Source organism: Corvus moneduloides, chromosome Z (genome assembly GCF_009650955.1).
Source record: "Corvus moneduloides isolate bCorMon1 chromosome Z, bCorMon1.pri, whole genome shotgun sequence".
Classification (NCBI taxonomy): Eukaryota; Metazoa; Chordata; class Aves; order Passeriformes; family Corvidae; genus Corvus; species Corvus moneduloides.
The window spans coordinates 24,293,490-24,313,441 of NC_045511.1; the positions used below are offsets into that span (position 1 = coordinate 24,293,490).

Below are 19,952 nucleotides of genomic sequence, written 5' to 3' on the forward strand. Positions count from 1 at the left end.
ATATATTGGCTATTTGGTACACCAGCAAAAAAAAAAAAAAAAAAAGAGAAGTGTTCTTTTCTAAAAATTTCTCAGGCTTTAAAGCATTAACAATGATTCCAACTGGATGTACTGATCCTGAATTGCTACGCAAATCCCTTATGGTACAGTTAGTCAATGAAACATAGCAGAGTGAATGTATCTTGAGTTTCTGTAGCCTTGAAGAAGTCTAAGACAAAATAGTTAGAAACTTAGAGAATTGAATGGATACTCAGAGGAAGTTCACTTTATGATACTTATTTCTTAAGGAGAAATGTGTAACATTTGATAGTGTTATGTTTCTAGTGATAGTATTATGTAACTCTGCCGTTAAGAAAACGGCCTCAAGTTCTACAGTTTTCCAGCATGCCTTTACATTAACCAGTATGCTGTGTGGTTTTGTTTAAATATACCAAATACTGTAAAATTGAAGTTATCAAAAATATTTCTTCTTTACTAATGTATTTTTTGTTTGGAATGTTTGTGGGGTTTTTTCAGACAGCATTATCCTTTTGTCTGAAATTATACCTTTCCTATCTTTAGCTGTATTTCTAGGACAGCTGTAGCTGATGAAGGGACATGTAACAGTTCTTTTAAAGGATTTATAAAATGCACAATAAATTGTTCTTTGCAAGCTTTTAGTTTGAGTGTGATGCTTTGTAGATTACGAATAAACATTGATATGAGTAAAAGTTAAATTTTCAGAAATACAAGACCATGCATACCATGTTTGTACTGGAGGAAATGGATCAGCTTTACTAATTACTAAGGTGGAAATCATACAGGTAGTTCTTACAGATTTTAAGACTTTTTAAAGATTTCACAGAAAAATTGGAGCTGATATGTATGTATTAATCTGTGTTGAAGCACTTGATTGATTATCTGTAATTTCTCTTTTCTAGCACAAAGGATGATCATTTCAATGTTAACATTCGACCCTCTGTTGGAGAGCTGCTCTTGCCTGTCACTATGTCAGAGAAAGATTTTAAGAAGGAGCAAGGTGAGAAATACTTCAGCAGCTTCAGTAAATATATTTGGATGGGAAGAGGGCTACATCCTTTCAGTTTCCAAGCATGGAGCAAGTGCTTCCAGTTGTAGGTGGTTGAGTTAGCCACTGTTAGTATTCAGTCTGACAATAATAAGTAGTTTAAAAATGTCTTAAAGAGGATGTGCAGTGATATGATGCAGTCTTTAAAGGGTCAAAGCCCACCCTTTACCCTGAAACAGTCTTTTGGCTCAAAGAGTTTTGGCTTGCTGTCATGAAGTGTGAGTGCCTTTCCTACTAGCAGTAATGCAGAAACTTGGGATGCCAGCTCAAGGAAATAAACCATTTATACATTGGTATTGCATTGGTTTTTACTATTCTTTATTCCAATACTGATTTTAAATTCTATTCGTGTACCTGTTCCTCAGCAACTTTGAAGATGATTTTGATCTTTTCCGTTTTAAACACTTTATATATTAAAAGATACTCTTGATGGAATACTGTTTTAGAATGGTGACATGGTTTTTATACTTCTGCCTTCTACTAATATTGTGTCTTTAAAGAATGTAAGTCTTTGATGCTAGTCCAGACACAAACCCCCCATAAGAGCTTTTAGTGACTTGAATATTTGATTCAAAATAATTAGAGAAAATTTTGCTTAGGTTTGACCATATGTTAAATGGAATAGTCAATACTGCTGTCCTTAATTTGGATATGATTCTTGGATATTTTAAAATATAAGTGGTTACATTTTGGATGCACTTAAAGATAGTAGTGTTTACTCATCTATCTCAATGTATGGGGATTTACATGTGTATGTCTCTTCACACTGAGATGAGAATATGCCCATGGGATCCTGTCTCATTGTATAAGGCTCAGAAACTCAGTATATCCATCATGCAGTCAAGAACACCAATGAGTAATGTTATGTACTATTAGTTATTGCTTTTGAGCATTTCTTGCTTTTGTGTTTTTGAGTTATTGAGAAAGTAGTTTAAATGCTGTCTAGATCATTTGCAGTTAAGTTTATGGCTGCAGTGAAAAGTTAGGATTGTGCTTTGTTTTCATAACCAATTGATACTTATTTGCTGTTCTTACCCTTTGCTGGCTAAAGCCTGCCTTTCTGCTTTATACCTGCTCAGCAAACCAAGGTGAGTGATTGAACGGGGCTGTGGCACATTTGTTTTAAACTATTCCCTTCTAAAAATTGTAGCTGAGGCTGTAGTGAAAACAAGGCAAGTTACTGTGCTTCTTGCCTCCCTGTTTTTATGTTTGCTTGCTTTGTGATATTCTGATAGAGTTTTTGTATGCTTTACTGTGACTGAGGGCTTCTTTTCCTCCTGACTGGCCATACAGAACCATGAGCACATAGAAGAAGTGTACTTGGAGAATAGCTGTGGTCCTCTGTGGAGTTGTTGCCAAAATTCCTTTTTCTTCTGCCATTTTACTTCTATGGTTGTTGATTATTTGTCTGAATAAATCTGGCAGCTGTTTGCTATGTTTAATAGAGCAGAAAGGCTACTCTGAATAAAGCTATTTGAAAATTTGTTTATATGAAGTATTTGTAAATCCATGAAGGTCTCTTGGCATTTCTGTATCGCTTGCTCTGTCTTCCTGAATTCATTCTTTGATGCAGGACTTTGCAGGCTGGCAAATTTACCACAGGTTTAAAAACCTTTCCTATTGCATCTTTTCTCGTGTGGATATCAGCTGTATCAGAATATTCTTGGTAACAGAGGTCGCAATTCTACATTTTGCATAAGTATTTATTACAAAGATCTAGGAACAGGAAGCATATGGGAAGAATTAGTTTGTGTTCTTGCTGAATGAAAAATCAAAATTACAATAATAAATGCAGGGCAATTTAGAAGTTCGTATATATTACTCTGTTTTGTGTTTAACTTCAATTTGCCTGTATTCTTCAAATGAATCTGATTTATATAACTTGTTTTTCACTTGTCATGCTTTGCTTTTTCTTTTCCTTTTTTTTTTTTTTTTGGTTGGTTTTGAACATGTTTCAAGTCCTGTGCCTGGAGATGCCTGGTTTTATTTGTGACCAAAACAGATAGGTAAAAAATAATGAAGGAATGAGAGGAATATTAGAAATGCAAGGTAACACTGGGAGAGAATGAAAATATGTATGGGTTTTAAGGATTTTTACATCTAAATTGCATGTGTAACCTAATAAGAATGCTAAAGAGGAAATAGCTGGTATTTTACTGCTATGTAGAAGACAATTCATTGCTACACATCTTTACTCAATTACACTCTGCTGTTTTGCATTGTCTGTTGCATTTGTATATGTCCATTTTCTTCCTGGTGGCACAAAGAGAGAGGATTAGACAGGTTATTGAATATTCATAGCTCTGAAAGTTACCTGGTGGTATAGTGGCAGAACCTCAAAAGCTGTTCTTGTCCACATGCTGTGCATGATACGCTTAGCTTTGCTACACCATCTCCCCTTTCCTTCCCTTCTGAGCTCAGGAATCCTCTGGTAAAGTAGTTCCCCAGAGCAGCAGCTGAGTTAGTGGTTGTTGTGATTGACAGTTTGGAATGAGTGGATAAAAATGGTATTGTCAAACACTCTTTACCTTTCTGCTCAAATACATCTTCTGATCCATCAGGCCTCAGGATTTTATACCCTGTTTTACATCGCATCACCAAAAAAGGTCAAGTTGCCATAGCAGGGATTCTGAATGAGTGGAACATTTATTATTGGGAACACTATCCAAATTTCAACTTGTCTGTTGTTTTTAAAAATCAGTAGCGAAAGTTTCCTTCCCTCAGTTCAGAATAGGACTAGTCTGCTGGCTAACATACCTTGTTACCCATCACTGTAATTTTTCCAATTTAATTTTCTTTTATTATTTAAAATACGTACAGTTATTTCATCGTATCAGGTAGTTAACCCAGACTAATTGCTGCTTTGTGCTGGGGCTAGATTGTTCTTAGATTCTCACGTTTCAAGCAATATTAAACGTGTCATGTGATTGTTACAGCTGGATATTAATCAGAATTTTTATGAGGGTGTTTTTAAAATAGGCAATTAAAACTACTTTAGGATTTTTTTTCTCTCAAGAAACATGTTTTAAAATAATTTCGTCAACGTTTTTTTAGAAGTGTATACCTGAATCACATTTAAAAAAACCAAATCAACAACAAAACCCAATCTTGGTTAAATAAACAGATAGTTTCCCTAATTTTGTTAAAATTATATATATAAAATTTGTTTTCCTAACAAGCAAGATGCTAATTCTTTAAATGGTTGGACATTTCCCATTTTCTGGCCATTGACTACCCCAAGCAATCATATTTGATGCTCCTTAATTAGAGTACCCTTTTTTATTTCCAGGTTCTTTTCCACCTCAGCAATCGAGACAATACATTTGCTTACCACGCTGCTCTCCTAAGTGTTCTTTTGCATGTAAATTAATCTTGATTCAGTTTACACTGTCATGCTGAGTGGTACAAATTGCCTATAACAATAAAACAGCATGAGTTAAAAATAAAGGGGGGTGAAAAAGCAGATTGAATGTGTGCCTTACTTGATAGGATGTTACTTTGCTTTATGCCAATACATTAGTCGACGATAATGAATCTTCTGTTCTGAAAAGCATGGTTTAGTTGATTTTTTTAATTTTACTTCAATGGAGCAGTACCTTGTCTTTTATAGAACAAGTTAGACAAACCATTAATGACAAGAGTGTTAAGGTTAAATATGAAGCAATGCATTCACTTCTCTGAGTGCTATCCATCTTTCCATTTACAGGAGCTTGACAAAAGTACTGGCTTTGTACAACATTTCCTTTAATTACATGCTGCGGGAAACAGGCTTTTAACATAAACATAGTTGCATTCATTTATTCAGCATTTGCTCTTCAATAGAGCTTAATGGAGAAGGTTTAAATCCTAAATAAGTACACACATCTCTCAGCAGTGTTATGTCAGTCCCCATGCTCTGCTTAAAAGCAGTTTTAGTCTGCGTATGTAGTTTGTAAAGCTTTTGCCTAATAGTTAAACAATTTGAAACAGAATTCTACTCCCAAGATAAATCTGATTGTTATAAAAGTTGTATGCTTATTTTTGTTCTCTTCAAAAATATCCTATTTTTTACGTATCAGCTGTTCCATTTTTATTTTCATATTTCTTATTCTGTGACAGCAGCACATTCCGGGGCATTAAAATGTTGGATTTATTGTTTTAATTGCTCTATTAAGCATCTTGGTACTACTGTTTCCTCTGGGTTCAAGCTGTATGTGCAGCCCTAAAACATTAGCCTTCTGAGACTTTTCCGTTGTTTTCATTGTTAGTGTTGCTTCAGATGCTTCATATTTCTGCCTGAAGTACCGTGCTCCTTTGTTTGTCTGCATTTTCAGCTTCTGAACATACTGTAAAAAGGCACACACAGTATCAAGTTGTAGTTACTGTTGTGTTTTAATCAACATGAGCATCCAACAAATCATTCTTTTAAACAATGGATATTGATAGAAAAGTGTGAGTTTTGTTAAAATGTCCTTGAATGGCACATCCTTCATTACTTTTTCTTTGTCATATGTTTGGATTTAATCCTGACATATCTGTTCCATTTCATAGAGATATTCAAAATATTTTACTCAAATGGTTTATCTTGATATTTTCGAGAGCTGGATACTAGCTGTATTGCCCAGTTTCTAATGTGCTGACTTTCTCTTAAATAACTAAATTGAACTAATTACTACTATCTGAATTTCAAGATAATTTTTAGCAACTGGATACGGAATTATAATTAAATCTATGATTAAAAGATTATAATGGGTCTTTGTATATAGTTTTACTTAAGCTGGACCTTTCCAAATCAGTCTTACTTAGTATTTAATTTCTGCGTTTGCGTTCTTCTTTTAAGTTAAGCTTCTTATGAGAAAGAACTACCTTGGTTTCACAGTTGCGTTAATATCACACATATCATTGTTCCGCTATTACTAATTTGTTTCTGATAATAGGTCATTGCAAGTAAGACATTAAACTAAGGTAATTATGTGAGTTCTTATAAAATTTTTTTCTGAATAAATTACTTCGCTTTTAATGCAATTTTTTTTTTGTTTAGATGTCTACTATTTTGGTTTAATGCTTAATAAGCAAGCAAATTTTAAAGTATTCATAATGAAATACTTAATGTTTCAGGAATGCTGACAGGAATGAATGAGACATCTGCTACAATAGCTGTTGCTCCAGAGAACTCTACTAGACTTGTAATAATTGAGAGGGTAGTGAAAGCGGCAAACCTGGGTGTAGTCCCTTCTGGTCAAGATAATATACACAGGTAAGATTATCTGTTATTCAGAGTAGGACCATCTTTTAATATTAATTTGTTAGTCCAAAATTCATCAACATTTGATAGTATTAGGGAAAATTTTACTATCCATACCTTTAAGGCAGAAGGTGCCCAATTATATTGCAGTGTACAATCCTAAGCAGATAGTAACTTGAGCCTAAGTGCTCTGCAGCTCATTATTTGAATGTATATAGAAATGTCTAGACTTTACTGTACACAGTTAGAGGAAATTGTCCTTCCCTTGTTTTGTTTCAAAGGGAAGAGGTAGCCTTTTAAGGCACAGTACTTGAAAGAAGCTTTTGGTGGGGGAGGTTAACTTTTTTCTCTGTTTCCCATAATAAGCAGCCTGCTCCAGTTGTATCACCTGTGAGAAGCAATGTGTTTTCTTACATTATTTTCTGAAGTTCCTCTATATATCTGCAAGCAAAACCAGTTATCAGCCACGAAAGTCATTGGCCCTGTCAAATTTCCAGTTGTCACTTGCTGATTAGTCAGTTTCATCCAAATACTGTTGATACAGAATGTCAGTGGAATTGATACAATTGTTGGTTAATGACAGGTTTTAATGTGATTGACTCAAAATATTTAGTCCTGTGAATCTGTATGGCATCTCACTTGTGACAGGAACAAACAGGTTAACCTGGTCTTGAAATAAGAAAATGACTACATCTCTCTTACCATCTACTAAAACTGTTCACTAAATTCTGAATTACCTCTAGTTACCTGAATTTTGATATTCAATAAGAGCAAAGTATCATCTTTGAAAGAAAAGAACAGTGCTTTTCTTTGAAATTTTGCTGACTGAGATGGCTGTTTGAAATGGTGAGAATGCTGTAGCCTACACAAGACTAATAACCTGATATTTCTCTTTGTTGGATGTAGTCTCTTTTGCATTGCTGGGCATGTGTATTGCATTGCATTAACATTAACCCAGCTGGATTTTCCTATGTATTTGATACGGTTAATGATAAAATTCTGTTTCACCATAAAAACATGGCACAGCTAGTGTGATTGCACTGAAATGATTGTCACTGTTGACACCTGATCCTCCATGAAAGAGTCCTCATTTGTTGCATCCCTGAGGGATCTGTATAGCCTGTGTTCTTAATGTCAATTCAAAGACTAGGTGACAGTGTCAATCAAGAGAGACTGAAGTGTCTGCACTATACAGGTGCTCTCCATCTTTACCCTATCTATCACATGAGACTTAACACATAGGGATGGATTGTTTTGTTGACTGAGTCTCAAAAAGGCTCGCTAAAATAATAGCCCAGTTCCTAGCTCAGCCACAGGTTTCCTGGTTGTAGATAAGTTTCTAATTTGATGCTGTTTTCTTTTGCTCTTTCGGTTTCTTTTAAGGGAAGTTTTCTACAAAAGAGTCTATACCAACACTAAATAAATTGAAGATGTGCTTACTGTTGGGTTAAGGCATGTTCGGGTCAAGCTGAAGTATTCAGAGTACTTCAGAGCATCCTGAAATCTTCTTTGATTATTTAGATTTAAAATACAGTGTTTTCAGTCTGCCACAATAGTTATAGAATAGACCATAGAATAATCCATCAAGAAAAAAAATGGTATATAACAACTTAAGTGGCCTATGAGAAGTGTCCAGCAGTTGATAAGCATTTAGAAAATAGTCTTTGTTTGCTTCACCATAAGTAACTGCAGTTCACAGATATCATGTAGTCGTAATTCCACCTAGATTTTACTGAGAACAGAAGCAGGAACATTACCTAGTTGATACTGTGATGAACCTGTTCATCTTTTAAACAGTGATGCTTTATCGTTAAAGTAAATCCTAGATTCACATGAATTAATATTTGAGATAGATATTAGATAATTAATCGTTTCAAAATGCTGAAAAAAATTCCTGAAATAGTTTATATATATATATATATATATATATGTATCTAAAGTATACATATGTTTGGATTAAATGAACTCTGCCGTGAGAAGAAACAAAAATGAAATGTCTTCTGGCAGAAGTCTCATGGATGCAAGAACTGTGACTTTTATTTATGTGAAATGCAATTTCAGGATAATAAAATAAGCAGTCACCTTTTATCTTCTCTAAACAGTTACAGATTCAATAAAAATACATTATAAGTGAATTTTCTAAGTTTTTTATCGGATTGCCATTTGTCTTGTTTTATTGCAAGTGATACCGGAGAAAAAAATTACATCCAAGAACTTTTAGCTCATTGTGCTGTTCTGTGAGGACTGCTTCAGCTGACTTCTTGGAAGAGCCTAGTACATACCTTTTTACACAGCAAAAGGAGTACTGTTGTTTGGTATTCTGCGCTGTGCAGCATAAATTATATTAACTTATTAGTTGGTCATCCCCAACTTGAGTATTACTGCTTAATGATGGCTAATGCCAAAAAATTTGTATTGCCTGGTAATGCAATATACTCATTCAAAATGAAATTGTACGGTTTAATACAAGTGCAAGAGTATCTAATGGACATGAACAGGTGTGTTTCATGGTTTCTTTCAGTCTAAACAAATTCACATTCATGCTGAAGATGCTGTCATGCTGGTGGAACCCAATTACTGGTCCTTAAATTAATAACCCTATTAGGACTTTATTTTTGCACCAAATAAAAATACTTAGAGCGAATATACTGAAGATTTGAAAGTAAATACTTGAAATAAATATCAACAGAGTAGCATATAGTCATCAAAGAAAAATAAAATAAGTGAAAACAAATGTCAACTACATTAGCTATATATCTGAGACTATCATAATATAGCAACACTTTCTTACATCATTTCTTTTCTCTCATTACCATGTGGCTACTAAATTTGTATACTTAGTTACAATGTAATAATTTAATTGTTAAATGAGAGTAGTAAAAAATGCCAGGTGACGTAGTTGATTCTACTTTAAACTCTCATTTCTGACCTGTTTTATTTGAAGTGATAGCTGCAAAAATTTTGAACTCAACAGCCCATCTATATCTATATCTATGTCTATATATCAGAGCACAGAGTTGCAGGTTACTGTTTATATATTTGAAAAATAAATTTGCTATACTATTTTACTTCCTTTAGAATAGTTACCTGATCTTCAACAGAGTTTATTCAAGGGCTTAGATTATGGGGCCTTGTAAGACTACATGCAATGCTTTTGCATGCTCTTAATAGGATTTAACTATTTTATGTATTGATCTCTCTTGCTTTTGCTATTAAGTGGAAACATTATGTAAATTTTAAAAGGCTTGTACTAGAAGCAAGAATGTGAAATTTCAAAAGAGAAATTTTCTTGAATAGGAAATGTGTCTTCTTAAATATGAAAACTTCAGAAAAAAGAGTCCTTTGTTTTCTTAAAATATTTTTTCACAGGAGTGATTAGAGTAATTGTTGGAATATCCGTAGCTCTTCTAATGTTTTGAGAACTGTTACTTGGTGTTGATAAAGTGATTTCAGAGAGAGTCAGCTAAGGCACCAAGCTTCTGTCTTTTGGTTCAGACCACATCCAGGGGCACCATTTGAATATCTGAAGACAAAGACACTGAAAGAAAACTATTTGTTCCTGCAGGGAATGAAATCACTCTGAATAACTACCTTTAGAGACCAAGTACTTTTCAGTTGAAATATGCCTGCTGTTTGTTGTCAGTGGGGAAAGTCTACTAGAAATTTTTCCATCTTCAAGATAAGAGGGTACATAATGGAGGACATTTATTCCCTCAAAGTTGATGCTTCTATAGACCATTACTTGAGCTCCTGTTCTCTACTTGGGCAATAACATTCATTGCTTTAGATACAACAACAACAACAACAAAATCCAGGCTGTTCTATTTCAAAATATGATGAGATGAAGACATTACTCAGTTCAAGATTTTCAGTCATATTCTATTTCACTGACACAAGCCTTATTGACCCAGCTTTTCATGCTAGTGTTACTTTCAAGATGTGTTGCTTATTCTTCTCAGATGAATATTCTAAAAGTTCCTCAGGTCTCTTTCTCCTTTATTCATTTTCAGCTCCTATAAGGATAGGTAGTAATCATATGCTTCACTTTGAATATAGCAAAAGATAACAGATGGTGATAGAATGAAAAGTCTAGTTGCAGACTTTAATCTTTAAAGACTTGAATGCTCTTATAATCCTCTAAAAAATGTCAAAATATCATCTACTGTTATGGAAGACCCTATACATGAAGGAGAGGTGTTTCAGGCTAAATTGGCTTAGGAAAAAAAGTGATGGAAATGCACATAGGAGGTGTTTTTTCCTGCTACCAACAAAATATGGTGCAAAGCTTTAAAAGTGTTGGTAAGTAGCATACAGCAGAAAAATCTGTTCAGAGCTGTGACCATAAACTGGATTTACTTCTTCACTCTCATTTTGTTTTATACTTCCATTGACGTCATAGTATAATGTGTAAAGGGATGGAGAATCAGGCTGTCTTCAACTACCTACCTCTCTACCTTCTACTTCCCAAAGCATTTCTTAAATGGGATGGATTGTACTACAGAATATTATTTCCCTCAATGACTGTGGCTCTAAAATTGATGCAAGATAGACCATCTTTTCCACTTTTTTCATTCTTAAAGACTACCTATGCATTGCCCAATCAGTCAGTGAGATTAAACTCTGAGGCCAGCAGGGTGGTTATGAAGAATGAAGTTTAGTCAACCTCAACTTATTTAATAGTCCATTGCACTAGTCTGTTGCTGCTGTTGTATTCTGGAAGGAATCCACAATTGCAAACAGGAAGTAGCAGGATTAGAAAGTGAGCATGGTGTCATATGCACATCTCCATTCTACAGTTCATCAGGATGGCTGTAACCACTGACCTGCACTCTGAGACACACGACAGCTTTAATTTCAGTCCTCAAATTTAACATGGTCAATTCTGTCATTTCAACAACCCAGTATGGGACAATCTGAGGTTTTGCAGAAAATCAAATCTCTTGACAACGAAGCTCTAAAGTGCTTCAGAGTAGCCATTTCACATTTTTAAATGGTGATTTTAACATCCTCTCCATTACAGTCATGAAAGCGGTGATGCTGATAGTCATCTCTTTTTTCTAGACATCACCAGGACTTGTAGAGGGAGGATTCTCATCTCATCTTAGTGTGTTATTGTAGTAGACACCTAAATTAGCAGCAAGCAAGCTAAGTTTTAAACAAGAAGCATGAAACAGCACTTATGCTCATTGCTGGGGCAGGTCTAACGAGCTCAAGCACAGCAGTGCATGCAGTGACTGTGCAGCTTCTGTGACCTACATTTTTAAGGACACTTCACTGAACCACTTAGATATGGTAGTTTGTTCAGAGCTTGCTGTATGCCATTGCTTAGTGTACCCTTAACTATCTGATTTCATGAATAAGCGATTACTGAACAAGATGTAAAATACTGTCCACCTGTCTTGTGGAGGCTTATATTGCTATCCTTCAGCAAAATCAGAAACATACTGTGTAAATCATGTATTATGACAGTAAACACATTGCAGTGGGTGAGAATTCATATTCTGAATAGTATGAAAACAGCAAGACCAAATAGAGAAACTTGCATAAAATGCTTAAAATACAGAAATCCAAGGACCTGTGTTTCACTAGCCTTTATTTCTCACCCCATGCATCAGCCTGACAGTCTGGTTGTATTCACCCCTTTTTATCATTTTGCAACCTGTCATGTCCCATTTATAGTATATTGGCAGACTGATTCTCAAAGGAAAGAGGGTTTTGTTTACAGACAATTTTGATTATCAGAGAATGTTGTGCTTAGTAATCAGTTATCCTCCCTGCATCTTTTTAATCCAGCAACACTTAATGTGGGGAGAAAAGGTATGCAGTTGTGCATGTGTGTAGGTACATTTGTATTGAATCAAACTCCACCTAAAGGGGTCCACGTGGAAAATTTTTCTGTATATGTCATCTTCCAACTTGTGCTACATTTGGAGAATTCTCAGGTAGGAAGTTAGTGATCACATAACTAACAACTGCATTTGCTTCCAGCATGTCTGCTGTAAAGGAGAATACCCATCTATTGAGGATAAACACCGTGTATAAATTTCTGAGAAACATAAATTCTTTATAGTTATTCACTTGAATCCAAAAATATGTTCTCAGTAGCTGATAAACAGGTCTATAAATCCACAAAGACCTTTTTTAAGGCTGTTCCTGCTCTGTGTGCAAACACACCTTTTCTAAGGTTTTTTTTACTAAGCAGTTAGCCTGTTGGAGAGCTCCAAGGAAGTGAAATCCACCTCTGCTCCTGCAAAGTAGCTCTTTTGATGCAGTTACCTGGACTGTTTTGCTTCTGTGGTTCCTTAGCTGTGGGGCTCAGTCTTCTTCTTCTACTCTTCCAGAAAGCTTCACTGGGTAGCTGAGTAAATAAACTTGTAATAGTCATGCAGCTTTGATTTTGCTTCCTAATTTCTCAAGTAGGAATTAATTAGAGAGCTAAATACCCTAGGCAAAACAGCTTCTCTGGTAGTCTTTACCTGCAGGAGATGGAATTTTAAATGGAATAGTATATCCATGTCCACAGTTATTTCAGCCTTCATTTTAGCCAGAAGTTGTAAACTCTTAAAGTTTTCTTGATATATGATGGAAGTAGTTCTTGCTTTCTGTTTTGAGGGGTTTGGTTTTGTTTCCTTAAAAAAAAAAAAAATCCCGACTAGGCTAACCATTTATATTTCTTTTAACAGGCAGGACTAGAAGACTTTCTGGTTAGTAATTATTCTTAGGTTAATATTTTTATTAATAGAGGAAAAGAAAGCTGAATTTTACAAACATGAAAGTATTCATTCCATAGTTCCTCATATTACTCTTCCTATTGTAATTATTCCTTAATCAAATCATAATCAAATTCTTAATCAAATCCTAATGTTCCAAAACCTTGAAATTTTCTCTCTGCTAAGAAAAGAGCCCTGTATATTTCATGTATTACCATCATATGAAGATTTTGATTAACTGGTACAAAATACTTGATCAAGAGAATGCCTTCACACAGAATCATTTTAATGCCCTTAACACTGTAGTTATATTTTTGTATTTAAAGAGCTTAGGTGCAAATTGCAAAATATTAAAATAACTTCAAGAAATTAAATTTGATCTTAATATTAAAAGTATATGAGTGAGTCATTTTAGGTATGCGGTTCGTCAAAATAGATTGTTCTAGCCTGGCTTATTTGTTGTCCACTAGAGGACAGCACTGCTTTTGTATCTGAATGCTGTAAAGTGATAAATATGTGCAGCATTTTCTTTGAAAAACAAACAGGAACCTTTTGAGCCAGTTATTTAAACAGAAAATGCTTAACACTTAAAGAACTAACTGAGCAGAAGAGTATCTTTGATTGTGAAGATCTCTGAGCATGTTTAATATTTTAATATCTTTCTATAAGGTAATCTACTTTCTTGGAATTAAATAATTTTCCTGCAAATTAAAATTTATAGCCTGTTTTAAAAATGGACTGAGTATAATTCTCAAGCATATATCATATTAAATGCCAAATTCTATAGAAAAAAAAAAGAGTAAAGTATATGAGAAAACAAAATAGATTGAGTATTACAATTAGAATTTTCTAGGTGGGAGGACCAAATATTTTGATTCAAGCTTTTATCTCATTGGAATTTTAGAGAGGAGATATAAATACCTACATAAAAAACGCTGATATTTTTAAACTAATGATAAATTTGGAAGATGATAAAAAGTTCATGCAGCATCTTTTTGAACATGTGGAGTACTGCTATGTATTGGACAGGAAGTTCAGATGGCTGGCACTTCTGCCTTTTTGTTAGAGGTACAGTGCAGCTGCTTACTGGAAACTGAGGACAGAATCAAAATCTATTTTATCAATACAGATAAACATGGCAAAAATATGTACATTTGATTGCAAATTATTTTACAATTTTATTGTTTTATACCCCTGAAAAAATAGATAATGTTGGAAAATAGTTTCATTATTGTAATGAATTAGGTATTTTGAACAATTTATTCAAAGATAGTGTTAAAATCGCATTTAACAGACTGGAAAAAAGAAAGTCTAATTATCATCATATGATTTTTAAGGTAAATATTAATCAAATTTTATTAGTAGTAATCAATGTCAAAATCACCAGATTAAGATCCTGCATTTAGTGGATATATTTGTGCTTACAGTTTTATTATTAGGCTTCCTCTATCCCCAGGTCAGAACTAATACCAAATACTTCATTTTTGTATTCTAAGACTTACTCAGAGAATGAATACAAGTAAATCAGTAATTCAACCAATTTTTAGATGAAATCTTAATTATAAAGTCAAATCTGTACATAGCAGAGCAAGAGGAAGATTCAGAGTACTGAAACTATAAGTGTAAGTATCTTTGTCGTCCAGTTAACGTGCTGGAAGGTCCTTTGTAGTTACTCATTCTTATTTTTACAAATTGAGGACTAATTCGCAGCAGTAATTTTTTTTTTCCCCTTTGAATATATTCATTGCATAACTTGATTACACATTTGTCAGCTTTGGACTAATTATTTTTCTACGGCTAGGGCAGGGCATTGCATCTTCTGATCGTCTTCCATACTAATAGGATTCTGTCTGCTTCAGCAGGCAGTAATTGAAGGCTTCATGTACAAGATTTAAAGAAAGAGCAGAGGAAAAAAAAGTTTTAGCCTCCATGGGCCATTGTCACTGTTTGTGGTAAGCAGTAGAAGAGAAAAAGAAGAGAATTTAGCTTGAATAGAAAAGTCAAAGAGGAAGAAAAGGACCGGACAGGAGAGAGTGTGTTTTAATGCTGTTGAATTATGCGTTACAAACCCTGCTCTGCTGTTAATATCCCGATAGTGAGTGTTCAGGTGTAAATTTACTTTCTCAAATGTTGAATTTTAAAGAGCAGATTTTAAGTGAGTTAGTCTGCTTCTGTATATTCACTGCCATGAAATTTTCATAACCTTTCCTCATAAAAATGCATCTCCTTATAGTGTAGCTGTATTTTGTCTACAAAAAAAGAGAAAATTACTGCCAGTCTGTATTTAGGCTAGTCATCATTGCAAAGTCAGTGTTTGACAAATGCTGTCACATTGTAGCATCTGATACTCTGTGTTTTCTCTTTATGTCAGCTACATACCAAATTTTTCTGTATGGTTACCATGAACAAATCTTATTTTCATGGGAGGTGATCAAGACTATGTACTTGATTTTTAACTCTTGAAAGACCAAGTCTTTCTAAAAATATACAGTACTTCATTGATATTGAATTTTATTCTTAATGTGTATTTCCTTACCCACTGACAGGTACTCTATTTTTGTAAAAATAATGTATGAACTCCTTCTCTCTGTTTCTGCATGTCACATATGCTTAGAATATTTAACATTCTTTCTAAAAAAAAAGAATTGTTAACATTCAGAATATGCAAATATTTCTCACGTCGTTTTGTTTCTAATCTGCCTTGATTTTATTAAATGGGAAAAATATTAGCAGCTGTAAATGTTCCTGAATATTTTAATGATGTAAAATCAGGTTTAGAATCAATATTACCACAGAATTAAATACTCCATCATAGCAGAAACAGCCATCTTGAAACTACTGGAAAATACTTGGTTCTGTTTTCTGGATGTATTCTCATTTGCTTTGTTTTGGGGAGGTTTTTTTGGGGTTTTGGTTTTTTTGTATTTACTGATGCATCCTTTGTTGTAACAGAATCATGCTCATAATATAGTGTCTTATGTTAAGAGTTGTCCACAGGACAAATTCTTTCTTTTAGACCTGCAATCAATCAATTTACATCCTAGATTTAAATGTACCCCAGTGCATTTTTCAAGACTTATTAAAGTCAATGATTTCTCGTTGGTTTACTGTCTTTTTTGGTTTAGTTTGGTTTGGGGATTTTTGTTTGGTTTTAATTCAAATTCTAACTGTTAAGGTTTTAAGTATCAACTTTCAGAAAAAGTGAAAAATTATTACCGACCTCATGGGGAAAATCAAAGTTTCTCACTAAGAGTGAACACGTTATTAGTGATTCATTTGTTGCTGCTGAGAGATTTTTCCAGTGGTTTTCTAGGCTTTTCTAGGTATTTAGTTGAGCACAACACATGTTTTAGAAAATCCGCAAGGGTTTCTGGTAAAAGTTAGCATATAAATGCAGTGGTGTGTATTTAGTTGAAAAAACAGCTATTAACCAAATCCTTTAATGACAGTATATTTGAAACATCTAAATAACTGACCTATCAGTTTTACTGCTAGTGCCTGCTGCTTCATCCTGTTATAACTGTATTTAGTTTTACAGATTATACAAGTGTATTTGTCACTCCCCTTAGAAACTACATTATATTCCCTATTCTAAGGAACAGATTTTGGTCTCCAGTGTTCAAAAGCAGCTGTAAACCCGAAGTTCAAAAGCAGCTGTTAACCCACTGTGTGGTTCTCTTCTATACATGCTTTTTTAATGGTGAAATAAGTCTTCCTGTTTTGGTCCAATTCTTCCTTCACCTAGCAATTCCAGATCTTATACCAGTGACCATTGATAGAAGCTGATTAGCTGTTGCTAGTTATGTGTATTAACACTTTGTGTAAAATTATCTGAGTATCAGGCCCTTTGCATCTTGCAAAACACATGCAAATTCACATTTTATTGATTTTATGTGGTTTGTTCAGGGGTATGGAAAAGTGCTATTGATCCCCTAAGTGATTTTGCAAATTCACATGTAAAAATATCAGCACAAAACTCATCTCTCGTGCTTTGGACCACCTTGGCTTTCCCAGAATGCTGACTTTGTATCACTTTCAGCTTTTGATAAAAGAGGATAAAATCAAGCCTCGGGGCTATGAAGCACAGCAGGAGTGTCAACTAGCGACCTATTTATGTGCATACTCAGAGATAATCTGCTTCTGTGTTGTCCCAAGACACAACTGTTAAGTAAATAAAGTGACTAATAAGACTATTGTTTCTGTAATTATCCCCTTGTCGAAGTCAACAAGAGAAATAGTCATCTTCTACACTGCAGCATAAATAGATGAAATCATTGATATAACTAGCTAAGTAGGTAATTTTTGTACTAGTAATATCGTTTTATAACCTTCTGTTAAAAAGAGAGGTCTTTGAATGTATCTGTAATCCAGACAAAAGAAATAGATTGACCTGTGATGGATGACATTAGAAAAGTGCCCCATGTTTCCTTAATTAGTATAATGTGTTATGAGATTTTGATATGCTTTGTTTAAAAAGAAAAAAAAAGACAGAAATTACTTCTTGTTTAAAGAGAACTTGCTTCCTGCTTAAGTGGCTAATATTTTAATTAAGTCTGGAGTGAAGTTTTTTGAGTATCTCCTGATAAACTCCCTCCTTTATGTTGATGGTAATTAAACAGATCCCCAAGGGCTTGGGTAGGCGCTTTGCAAGGCCCATGCTGATTGTCAGACAGGAGACGCTGACCAGTTGGTTTGCTCTTGAATAGCCCACAGCGTGCTGTCAGCGCAGCAGTTTGATTTTTCTGTATTGTGAGCTGTTGTCAGGGCTAACTGGGTCCTATTGTGACTGAAGATGTTGCGCAAATTGAGGCAGATGGCTCTGATTCAGACACGTGTCATTCAGAAAGAGGAGAGGAGATTGGCCCTGCAAAGTGGGGTCAGACGGGGTCACAGACCTGCTCCACACTTGTTAGTGTTTTCAAAAGCCCATGTGCAGCAACTTTGTTGTTGAGAAGTAACCAACGGGGGGGGGGAAGCATGTTGTGCTCCTTGTGGAGGATGGAAAGATGGACGCTGTTGCCATCCTCTTGCTTCCTGTCTCTTGGGCCTGGCTCTGCACACAGAATGAATTAACAGGATTGACAGAAGTTCATTGTGCCTAAAATGGCTTTTCAGTCAATTGTGGTGCTTAAAAGGCTAGTTTTGCTTTTAATTCCATGTAATTAGTGGGTTCTTCATGTCTTGGAATTTAGTAATGGTGCATTAGTCCTAACTTTTGTCTATCTGATTGGTTGGTAGCTTTTTATTTCCTTTGTAGGATTTTTTATAATTATAATATGCTTTAAAATACTGGCAACATTTTTATGATTCTGGAGATAAATTCACCAATAGAATAAACCAGTGTCTTCCTGTTACTCTCATTTCTAACTGATTGTTTTGTATGTTTATAAATTTGACTAGTTTTAGTTTGAATTAATTTCTCAGATTGCAGGAGGAGACACATTTCAGAAAGTACAGGAAGTTTGGTTTTTTTTATGTGTTCTACTACATTTAACATAGTTGTATTGTCTTTGGGGCACCAAATAATGGAAATCCTTGGAAAATTCTATACAGCTGTAGTCAGGTTGTCAGTGTGCATGAATACGGTAGATGAACTGAAGAATCAGTATTTAGATTAAGAAATTATTTAAATAAAATTTAGTTTGTACTACTAAATACAAAATTTTGCATGATACTTCTTTGTCCTTCTAAAATGCAAAAATATTTACGCAATGCTGCACAAATTATGTTTGAAGAATTTATGGGAGGTTTTATGGTTTATCCCCTGAAATGCATTAATGAATTTAGAAGTATTTTATTGTATTTGAGTTCATTTAACTCTTGCAGAAAGAAACGCTAGCAGTCTTTGACCTTAAGATCCTCAGTGATTTTTCTCTTTTCTTTTTTATTTTTCCCTTTCTCTCCAGGTTTGCAGCTAAGACTGTGCACAGTGGGTCACTGATGCTAGTCACAGTGGAGCTGAAGGAGAGCTCTACAGCACATCTCATCATAAACACTGAGAAAACTGTGATTGGTTCTGTTCTGCTGCGGGAGCTGAAGCCTGTCCTGTCCCAGGGGTAACCTGCTTACATCTGGACTTCAGAATCTGGCACACAACAAAAGTGCCTGGCATCCACTACTGCTGCCTTTCATTTATAATAATAGCCCTTCCATCTGGCAGAGGGGAAAGAATACACTCTTGACATTCTTGTCTTCTGCTTTAGAATGCTAGTGCGTATCTATCATGTGTGCAAGTCCTTTCCTTTTTTTCTGCTTGCTAACCAAAGAACATATATTTTACTGTCAGTTATCTGCACTTTTAAATGTGTTTCCCATTTGTTCTACCCTAGTCCTTCCCTATCTCTTCCCTTCCCCCACTACCTTCCTTCCCCATCAGTGTTCCCCCCCCGCCCCCATTATAGTGGACAAATACTAGGTAATAAAGTTCAAGGGAAATCACACTGCTTGAAAACTGACTTCAAATGGTAGGTGGGTTCCAGCAACATACACAACAAGTATGTGGTTCAGAGAGAATTTGTGGTGAAAGTGTAAAAACACTGTAGGTACAGCAAAATGATGTCTGTTTTCTAGAAATGCCTGTGAACCTGAGCTCATCTATTGAGAACATTGTTCCTACCTACTGTCATTTTCTCAATTATTTTGTTAAGATGCTAATAAAGTAGTGCCTATGAACAGAGGCTCCCTCTTTCTTGTTTAGGTAGAAAATTGATAACAGACATGCCAGTATTGTATATACCTGGTTAACAAATGAGGTGGACACTACATATGCATCAACAAACTGTTCTTGTGAAAGTAGCCAGTGTTTGTGCTCCTATGATAATTGTCTGCTATATGATTACATTTTTGTTAATACCAGCAACTGCCTATCTTCAAACTGGCCTACTCATAAAATACTGATTGATTGTTCAAATGAGTATTAAATGAAATACTGATTATTAGACTATTGTGACAA

General features: G+C 34.7%; 1 protein-coding gene across 4 annotated transcripts in view; it reads left to right on the plus strand.

Annotated features, from left to right (window-relative positions):
* Nucleotides 1–19,674, plus strand: part of AP3B1 (adaptor related protein complex 3 subunit beta 1) — a 161,250-nt gene extending 141,576 nt beyond the window's left edge. For 2 of the 4 annotated variants that reach the window (XM_032095488.1, XM_032095489.1), the window contains exons 25-27: nt 921–1,018; nt 6,164–6,302; nt 18,907–19,674. In XM_032095488.1, coding sequence (XP_031951379.1) covers nt 921–1,018; nt 6,164–6,302; nt 18,907–19,060 — 391 coding nt within the window. In that variant the 3' untranslated portion in view covers nt 19,061–19,674. Of the gene's footprint in view, nt 1–920; nt 1,019–2,117; nt 2,155–3,025; nt 4,483–6,163; nt 6,303–18,906 lie in introns of those variants that run through there. The other 2 variants (XM_032095491.1, XM_032095490.1) reach the window with 2 other exon arrangements.
* Nucleotides 19,675–19,952: the final 278 nt, after the last annotated feature.